Below are 10,509 nucleotides of genomic sequence, written 5' to 3'. Positions count from 1 at the left end.
CAATTGCGTGATATAAAGTCAGAATTCTGAGATATAAAGTCGCAATTGCGAGTTATAAAGTCAGAATTCTGAGATATAAAGTCGCAATTGCGAGTTATAAAGTCAGAATTCTGAGATAAAAAGTCGCAATTGCGAGTTATAAAGTCAGAATTCTGAGATATAAAGTCGCAATTGCGTGATATAAAGTCAGAATTCTGAGATATAAAGTCGCAATTGCGAGTTATAAAGTCAGAATTCTGAGATATAAAGTCGCAATTGCGTGATATAAAGTCAGAATTCTGAGATATAAAGTCGCAATTGCGAGTTATAAAGTCAGAATTCTGAGATATAAAGTCGCAATTGCGTGATATAAAGTCAGAATTCTGAGATATAAAGTCGCAATTGCGTGATATAAAGTCAGAATTCTGAGATATAAAGTCGCAATTGCGAGTTATAAAGTCAGAATTCTGAGATAAAAAGTCGCAATTGCGAGTTATAAAGTCAGAATTCTGAGATATAAAGTCGCAATTGCGTGATATAAAGTCAGAATTCTGAGATATAAAGTCGCAATTGCGAGTTATAAAGTCAGAATTCTGAGATAAAAAGTCGCAATTGCGAGTTATAAAGTCAGAATTCTGAGATAAAAAGTCGCAATTGCGTGATATAAAGTCAGAATTCTGACTTTATTTCTCGCAATTGCGACTTTATATCTCAGAATTCTGACTTTTTCTCACTACTGTGAAACGTTATTTCTCACAGTTCTTACTTTGCTTGCGTTTCCTTTCATTGCGACTGACCATCAGGATTGCTGCTTTGTTATTATTATACATTAAATAGAGGACATCATAAAGGATTATTTCTAGCGCCGATTTACCAATAAAGAAATATTGAATTTACTGGAGGAGACACATATAGATTAGTCTCCGGACATATGCATTACGCAGGAATATGCATATATAATGTTTCCACGGTAACCTTGTACACAGCGTTTCAAGGAGAAAAAACAGCTTTTACTGCCATCTAGTGGGCTTAATACTAAAACAACCAATACCTATCATGTTTCATTAACTTTGCAACTCAAGGGTAGAAATAGAATCATGCAATTCTGCAAATTACAGTCGAGGTATTTGGACAATAAAAGTTGTTTTTAACAGAATGGATACACTAATTAATTTTACACGATAATAACAATATCATAATAATCATAAGAAGAAGAAGAATCAGCTGTGGCGGAGGCGCAATAAATCAGACAAAGCTGAAGTGGCACATTTTAATACATCCAACAGCTTCAGACTTCACTGCAGCACGTCTATCGTTGGATGCGCTGTTACAGACAGAGATACTGACCATCAGTTAATTGCGAGAAAAAAAGTCAGAATTCTGACTTTTTATCACGCAATTGCGACTTTATATCTCAGAATTCTGACTTTTTATCACGCAATTGCGACTTTATATCTCAGAATTCTGACTTTTTATCACGCAATTGCGACTTTATATCTCAGAATTCTGACTTTTTATCACGCAATTGCGACTTTATATCTCAGAATTCTGACTTTTTATCACGCAATTGCGACTTTATATCTCAGAATTCTGACTTTATAACTCGCAATTGCGACTTTATATCTCAGAATTCTGACTTTATAACTCGCAATTGCGACTTTATATCTCAGAATTCTGACTTTATAACTCGCAATTGCGACTTTATATCTCAGAATTCTGACTTTTTATCACGCAATTGCGACTTTATATCTCAGAATTCTGACTTTTTATCACGCAATTGCGACTTTATATCTCAGAATTCTGACTTTTTATCACGCAATTGCGACTTTATATCTCAGAATTCTGACTTTTTATCACGCAATTGCGACTTTATATCTCAGAATTCTGACTTTTTATCACGCAATTGCGACTTTATATCTCAGAATTCTGACTTTATAACTCGCAATTGCGACTTTATATCTCAGAATTCTGACTTTATAACTCGCAATTGCGACTTTATATCTCAGAATTCTGACTTTATAACTCGCAATTGCGACTTTATATCTCAGAATTCTGACTTTATAACTCGCAATTGCGACTTTATATCTCAGAATTCTGACTTTATAACTCGCAATTGCGACTTTATATCTCAGAATTCTGAATTTTTATCACGCAATTGCGACTTTATATCTCAGAATTCTGACTTTATAACTCGCAATTCTGAGATAAAAAGTCGCAATTAATCTTTTTTTTTTTTTTTTTAGTGGCTTTTTTTTTTTTTTTTTTTAAGTGGCGTTTTTTTTTTTTTTTTAGTGGCGGAAACGGGCTTCCATACAAACAGCATAAGCTTTTTGAAGAATACAGAAAGCGGAAGCAAGTGCAAGGCGATATTTTGTGTTTATAAAGCATATACAGGTGTATTTTTTTTTAAATGACTGATTGTTTCTCTAGATAAGACTCTTATTCCTCGTCTGGTATCGTTTAAAGCCCTTTGAAGCTGCACTGAAACTGTAATTTTGACCTTCAACTGTCTGGAGGCCATTGAAGTCCACTATAAGGAGAATAATCCTGTAATGTTTTCATCAAAAACCTTAATTTTTTCTCGACTGAAGAAAGAAGGACATGAACATCTTGGATGACATGGGTGTGAGTAAATTATCAGGAACATTTTATTTAAAAGTGGATTAATCCTTTAATGGATTAGTTCACATTCAAATTAAAATTACCCCAAGATTTACTCACCCCTCAAGCCATAGGTGTATATGACTTTCTTCTTTCTGGTGAACACAATTGAAGATATTAATAAATATCCTGACGCATCCGAGCTTTATAATGGCAGTGAGTAATACCAACAAGTATGAAGCTGAAGAAAGTGCCTCCATCCACATCCATCCATCATAAACGTGTACTCCACATAGCTCAGATGGGTTAATAAAGGCCTTCTGAAGTGAAGTGATGCTTTTGTTTAAAAAAAAATCCATATTTAACAAGTTACAAAGTAAAATATGTAGCTTCCGCCAGACCGCTTTCTGTATTTAACTTGTTAGTGGTATCATAACAAAGTGGTGGGCCATGTAAAATCACAGAGCGGGGTCAGCGCATGCTGAGGTGCACAGTGCGCAGAAGTCGCCAACTTTCTGCAGAGTCAATAGCTACAGACCTCTAAACTTAATATAGCCTTCAGATTAGCTCAAGCACAGTGTGTAGAGAGCTTCATGGAATGGGTTTCCATGGCCGAGCAGCTGCATCCAAGCCTTACATAACCAAGTGCAATGCAAAGTGTTGGATGCAGTGGTGTAAAGCACGCCGCCACTGGACTCTAGAGCAGTGGAGACATGTTCTCTGGAGTGACGAATCACGCTTCTCTGTCTGGCAATCCGATGGACGAGTCTGGGTTTGGCGGTTGCCAGGAGAACAGTACTTGCCTGACTGCATTGTGCCGAGTATAAAGTTTGGTGGAGGGGGATTATGGTGTGGGGTTGATTTTCAGGGGTTGGGCTTGGCCCCTTAGTTCCAGTGAAAGGAACTCTTAATGCTTCAGCATACCAAGATATTTTGGACAATTTCATGCTCCCAACTTTGTGGGAAGAGTTTGGGGATGGCCCCTTCCTGTTCCAACATGACTGCGCACCAGTGCACAAAGCAAGGTCCATAAAGACATGGATGAGCGAGTTTGGTGTGGAGGAACTTGACTGGCCTGCACCAACCCGACAGAACTCCTTTGGGATGAATTAGAGCGGAGACTGTGTGTCAGGCCTTCTTGATAACATCACTGCCTGACTTCACAAATGCACTTCTAGAAGAATGGTGAAAAATTCCAATAAACACACTCCAAAACCTTGTGGAAAGTTGAGGGTGTTATAGTTGCAAAGAGTGGGCCAACTCCGTATTAAACCCTATCGATTAAGAATGGGATGCCATTAAAGTTTATGTGCATGTAAAGGCAGGTGTCCCAAAACTTTTGGCAATATAGTGTATAACCTGTCCATAGGGTCCCATCAATGAACACTAATTCACAGATCAAGCACTAGAGGTCCTACTATTGCTGTATTCCAGTAAATACACTACATACTTAAATGGCTTGAAGGTTAAGCAGGTTAATCAAAGCATTGTAAAAACATACAAAGTAAAACAAACTTCTGTTTTACTTATTGTTAAATTATTTTACTTTACACATAAGCACCAAAACATATATAACATATTAATTAATATTTACTCTCAACAATGGAATAAAATAACTAAATTGACGATACAACAATATAGCTGGGAAAGGATATTAACCACATGCTAATTTTTAAACGCTGTTCAATCCTTTGTATCTGTTATATTTCATACAAGATACAAGGGGGTTAAATTACCTAAATGTGCAAGTAACTCATAAATCTGAAACAACATCATGAACTTTTATACACTCAAATAACATCGACATGCTGACCATTTATCACATGTAGCGGCTATCGCGCTAATCGCGAGGCACCCATGCTAACCATGTGCTCAAGCCTGCTAAACTCATGACACACTATCAGTATAGTAAAATGAACAGCTTTCAACACACTTAAATCATCAATATCCCATTACACAGTGTTTATATTTACATAAAAGTGTGTTTTGTACATCTTGATTTGCAGTTACCAGAAAAGAAGTATAATAAAGATGAATAAAGAAAAATTTAAGAAGAGCGCTGCAGTGATGGCACATCACGGTATGCAGGTATGCGAAATGAAAATAATTAATTCAATAAATGCACATAACACTTTTGTTTTACATAAAGCACAAATAGTAAATTAGACACTATTTAGCAATATTAGAAAAATAACATTTAACAATTTTATAAAATTTTAACATTTAACATAACTTGTACTCAATAGATCAGAACTTGTATTCAGTGTGTATCATAACTTGTATTCAATTTCACTATCATTTAAAAAATTAATACTAGCCTAAAAAACTCTCAAGTTTACTGAAGACAAATAAACAGTGATAATGAAAGAGCAAAGAAAACAAACAATAGAACAAAGACACAAATGAAATAGACTTACCCGAAATAAAAGAAAAAAAACTTCAAGCCCTAGAAATACTACATAAAATGTATAAAGTAATCAAAAGTATAAAAAAAACCCAATGCATAGTCTTTACAGTGTAAATTAAATATACATTTTATTTTTATTAAAGTTACAAAAGCAAGCAGTGAGGGATTTTCTCTCTCTTTTGTTGTTGTTGTTTGTTTAGCATTAATAATGACAGAAAGTAAATTTGGATGCTGTCCCTTTAAGACTGACTGCACTGATCCATTATACTCAAGCCTCGTCTTTCTCAACTGTACCTTCACCTAAGACATAAATGGCTCAGTTTACTTTCAAAAAAATGGTCACCTTGACACCTAAGTATGTGTATTTAACCGTTCAAGCTCAATTAGGTGGCAAAAAGCACTCAGTTCAGTCCTTGTGCGTTGTGTGTCTCTCAGAGAGTGCGTGCATATGCTGAAATTAGTTGTCTTTCACTGCAAATTGCACTTCAGCAGTTTAAAACCGCTTGTTTTTTAACCTTAATGCTTAAAAACCTTTCATGACCGCGCAGCATGTCAGCGTAACCACGACAGAGATGATAGTCCAAAATCTCTACCGGCTGACAAATTTCTACCAGCTAATCGTGTCTACCAGATTATCCCCCACCCCTACTTATTGTGCTTAATAACACTTTAACATCAAGCACGTCCCTAATTCACAATCTCTTTCTGAGAGTTTCAAGTTTCTGTGCACACACTTTGGCGGTGTGTCAGCGTGAGTGCTGCACCGAGTTCCTTTTCAGGATATATTTTGCTTATAACTCTTTTTAACATCAAGCATTCATTCATTCATTCATTCATTCATGCATTTCATCACTCTGAAGTGTCAATAGTGCAATATATTTACATATTGCGATATAGCCTAAAAGTCTTTAACGATAGTAATTTTATTTTGTGGTAATGAGATTTATATAGTCATATCACCCGGCCCTAAAACATCAACATTTAAACATCTGTTAATTCTTATTTTATTTGTAGTTGATTTCAGGCTGTGTGGTTTTAAGTCAGTTGTAGTTGTTTTGTAGTTCATTTTCTGAGTGGAAGCATGACTTTAAATCACATTGTAACATTGATTCAATGCCATTACCATTGATTGTTGATGAAATTTCAACATTTTTCAACATTAATTGCGTGTGCAAAAGTGATGTTGATTCAGTGCAGTTAACATTGACGCATTAACACAGATTTAACGTTGGTTTGATGGTTGCTTGCTTTCTGGGTCTATAGTACTAACAGATTAAACTCAAACAAACTTAAAAAGAGTCAAATTAAAAAATATACACAAAACAAACATAAAACAAATAAGAGACTGTCATTCTTTCACAAAAGTTCAAAGAGAACAAATGAGTCTCAGTGTGGGTGATGAACATGTTTATATCTTATGTTTGTGATCTGAAGAGATGGATAAATTATTTCACAACTATCCAGTCCTCCATTTCCCAGCAGTCCAGGCTTTATGACACTCACTTATTTGCTGCTATCACTGATGTTTCTTTCACATTTTCAACAGTTGATCGTCTAAAAACACAGAACAAAAAGAAATAATGTTACGACTCAGATTATGTAATCTGTGCAGATTGTATGATCTGTGCTGGTTAATTTGGTGCAGGTTAAGATGGTGCTGGTTAAATTGTTCTTTCTCACCTAAACGGCAGTATCAGGCTGATGAACTCTTATATCATCATTCTGACATTCAGTCTCTTCCAGTCTTTTCTTCTCTTCCTTTCTGATATTTTGGGCAGTTGTGTACTGGTCCTCCTCAGTATCTCTAGACTCGGGAGTTTTTCCTTCAAATCTGTTTGGTTTCACACTGTCATTGGCTGAATCGGGTTCAGAAAGAGGCGTCAGTGACGCGTCAGAATGGAGATTATTCTGAAATACCAGAAAAGACATACATCAGTCTAGAGCAGTTTTCTCAAACTTCTCAGATCAAGTACCACATCAGAAGATATCAGATCAATGTACTGATGTAAAATACAGAAATATAATTGTACAGCAGAGGAAGAAAAGAACAGAATCAGTATTTAAAATAAAATACACTGCTGATGTAAATGCTAATGATTATCAATCATTGGTGTCCAATCCTGCTCCTGAGAGCTACTGTCCTGCACAGTTTACCTCCAACCCCAATTAAACACACCTGAAGAGCTAATCAAGATTATACTAGGCATACTAGAAACTTCCAGGCAGGTGTGTTGAGGCAAGCTGGAGCTAAACTCTGCAGGACAGTTTGGGCGCGCTGATCTAAAGGGAGGAAAATTTTAGATTATGAAAGTTTTTTTTTTTTTCCAGGTTGTGTTGATAAAGACTTTGATAATGTTAGTTTCCCATCCATTTGTACAGTTACAGTCTGAAATACTGATAACAGCTGATCGACTGATTATATGCATCTCTAAAGTCGTGTGTCTGAATGATTTACCTGTTTTGCTGTGGGATCTTCAGTTTTAACACTCCTTCGTTTCTTTCTGTTATAATGACAGACATTAACAGCATATGGACAACTATCAAATTAATACAAACTATGTATATTAATGTTTAAAAAATGGTCTGATAATCAAACATAAATCAAACACTGTCTTCGACATCAGACCAAAAAATGAACTTCACTGCATTGTTTTTAAACAGAGCTCACATTATAAAGAGGGTGATGATGATGATGATGATGATGATTATGATGATTATAATTACGATGAATGCTCCAGGTGCCGCTGTGTTTTTAATCGCATTCCTACCAGCACCATGATGAACTGAAAGAGAAAGACCATCATGATCTCTCCAAACTGATGAATGATGTGAATTTACAGGAGTGTGTTAATAAAAGCTTCACCTGTGACAGGTACAGCGTCTGATCTCTGAGATCCATGTTGATTTTGAGCCTGACAGTAGAAGTGTCCACTCTGTAGTGCACTGAATCTCTGTCCAGATCCAACAGCTGAGCTTTCATTCTCCTTAAACCATCTGAAGCTCAGAGCAGGAGGGTTTGAATCACTGCTGCACATCAGAGTCACTGAATCTCCTGGCACAATTTCACCAGATCCATTTATCAACACTGAGACGTTCCTGGGAGGGTCTAATAATAGACAAAAATGACAGTTCACAATAAATATTAGAAAATGAACAATATTTGTGAACAATGTGCAGATGATCATTAACTCACACATGACGTTTAAAGTCATAGCATCAGATAATTTCTCTCCATGTTGATTTCTGGACTTGCACTTGTATTCTCCACTGTCATTAGAGATGATTTTTGACATGCTGTAGATTCTTCCATATCCTACAGACGTTCCTCCTCTAATCCAGCTGATTTCTGCAGGAGGGTTTGAATCACTGCTGCAGTTCAGAGTCACTGAATCTCCTGACACTATTTCACCAGATGGACTGATGGACACTGAGATGTTCCTGGGAGGATCTAAAGCAGACAAAAATGACAGTTCACAATAAATATTAGAAAATGAACCATATTTGTGAACAATGTGCAGATGATCATTAACTCACACATGATGTTTAAAGTCACAGCATCAGATAATTTCTCTCCATGTTGATTTCTGGACTTGCACTTGTGTTCTCCACTGTCATCAGATCTGATCTTCGAAATGCTGTAGATTCTTCCAGATCCTACAGGCTTTCTTCCTTTAAACCAGCTGATTTCTGCAGGAGGGTTTGAATCACTGCTGCAGATCAGAGTCACTGAATCTCCTGACACTATTTCACCAGATGGACTGATGGACACTGAGATGTTCCTGGGAGGATCTAAAACAGACAAAAATGACAGTTCACAATAAATATTAGAAAATGAACTTGGATTTGTGAACAATGTGCAGATGATCATTAACTCACACATGATGTTTAAAGTCACAGCATCAGAGTATTTCTCTCCATGTTCATTGATGGACTTGCACTTGTATTCTCCACTGTCATCAGAGCTGATCTTTGAGATGCTGTAGATTCTTCCAGCTCTCACAAAAGTTTCTCCCTTAAACCAGCTGATTTCTGCAGGAGGGTTTGAATCACTGCTGCAGTTCAGAGTCACTGAATCTCCTGACACTATTTCACCAGATGGACTGACGGACACTGAGACGTTCCTGGGTGGATCTAAAAAGGGGAAAAAAAATCCTTTAATGATCTCCAGTTTATAAAGAGAACAAATTAATCTGTACTCACACATGACATTGAGCTGAACAGCAGGAGAAGTGTGATTGTGTCCGTGTACAGCACAGCTATATCTGCCTGCATCCTCTCTTCTGACTGACTGCAGCAGGAGTTCATTGTTTCTGTCTCTTCTCTCAGTTAATGGCTGTGAGTTTCTGTACCAGATGAATGTTGCTCTGTCAGTCAGAGTGCAGCTGCTTTTACATGTCAGACGGACTGAATCTCCCTCTGTCACTCTCTCAGGAGACTCCACCTGAAGATCTGAACACAACACACATTATATCTAGTGCTGCTGTCATACACTGATTATTATTCAACATAATGCACAGAAGAAGAGAGAAACCTCACCAAAGTCATCTGTGACAGTAAGAGTCACTCCTGGAGTGCCAATCCATTTACCATCAACTTTATTAGTGGTGAATCTGAAATAGTACTTGTTTGAATCCTTCAGTGTCACATGACTCAGTCTCATGGAGCAGTTCTGCTGTTTATCTCCCAGATACTGAAGCCTCCTACTGTATCCAGGGTCCTCAGACAGATCTAGAGGCTCTTTGCCCCTTACAGTGTCTTTAGTCCAGAACACTTTCAAGATCTGATGTCCAGTAGGGTATGTATAAGTACAGCTCATTATCACTGATGAGTTATTTAGTGCACAGATGTGTAAAGGTTTGTAAGTCACACCCCAGTCAGCACTAGAAACCCCTGAAACACAGAATTCCTACTGAACAAAAGTAGCAGCAGCTTGTACATAAAAAATTCAGTATGCAAAATCTGTAGAGTTTCTGTATTGTAAAAGAGACTTACTGTGAATCATGAGCAGAAAGATCAGAGGAAAAGAAAGAGCCATTTGGAAGCACATCAGCATTTATTTCCTATAAACTCCCACTGTAATTTTTATAGTTAGTTAAATACCTAGTAAAAATGAAAATGAGTTAGTTGACTTGTCTGTTTTGACACTGGTGTTTGTTGAGGTTTAGGCAGAATCACTGTGACTAATCCAAGATGTTTACATCTTTCTTTCTTCAGTCGAAAAAGACATTACTGAGGAAAACATTCCAGGATGTTTCTCCATATTGTGTAGTTCACTGGGATTGAATGGGTTGAAGTTCCAGACGAGGAATAAGGATCTTATCTAGCAAAATGATAAGTCATCTTGGAATGTTTTCCTGCAAAACCTAAATTTCTTTGGAACTGAAGGAAGAAAGAAAAGAAAACAAGTAAATTATCAGGGAATTTTCATTCTGATGTGAACTAATCCTTCAAGAGAGGTTTAGATGTTGATGTTTTATTGAAAATGTTTGGTCCAGACTCCATTTCCAATAATCCTCCCTGGC

At 36.8% G+C, this 10,509-nt stretch overlaps 1 protein-coding gene across 1 annotated transcript; it reads right to left on the bottom strand.

Moving 5' to 3' along the window:
* Positions 1-6,667: 6,667 nt before the first annotated feature.
* LOC137007137 (B-cell receptor CD22-like) lies at positions 6,668-10,040 on the bottom strand. Its single transcript, XM_067368450.1, has 10 exons — positions 9,980-10,040; positions 9,524-9,877; positions 9,188-9,436; positions 8,864-9,118; positions 8,522-8,776; positions 8,181-8,435; positions 7,851-8,093; positions 7,656-7,770; positions 7,443-7,488; positions 6,668-6,895 (listed from the first exon to the last, which is right to left on the bottom strand). The coding sequence occupies exons 1-10, from the start codon at positions 10,038-10,040 to the stop codon at positions 6,668-6,670; spliced, it is 2,061 nt and encodes a 686-aa protein (XP_067224551.1).
* Between the last annotated feature and the right edge of the window lie 469 nt (positions 10,041-10,509).

Source organism: Chanodichthys erythropterus, chromosome 18, assembly GCF_024489055.1.
Source record: "Chanodichthys erythropterus isolate Z2021 chromosome 18, ASM2448905v1, whole genome shotgun sequence".
Lineage (NCBI taxonomy): Eukaryota > Metazoa > Chordata > Actinopteri > Cypriniformes > Xenocyprididae > Chanodichthys > Chanodichthys erythropterus.
This window is presented reverse-complemented; position numbering and strand designations above follow the sequence as displayed.

Coding starts and splice junctions, on each gene's coding strand:
- LOC137007137 (XM_067368450.1), bottom strand. CDS start 10,040: ATGCTGATGTGCTTCCAAATGGCTCTTTCTTTTCCTCTGATCTTTCTG. Junction 9,119..9,187: donor TGTTCAGCTCAATGTCATGT/GTGAGTACAGAT, acceptor TCCCCTTTTTAG/ATCCACCCAGGAACGTCTCA. Junction 8,777..8,863: donor TGTGACTTTAAACATCATGT/GTGAGTTAATGA, acceptor TGTCTGTTTTAG/ATCCTCCCAGGAACATCTCA.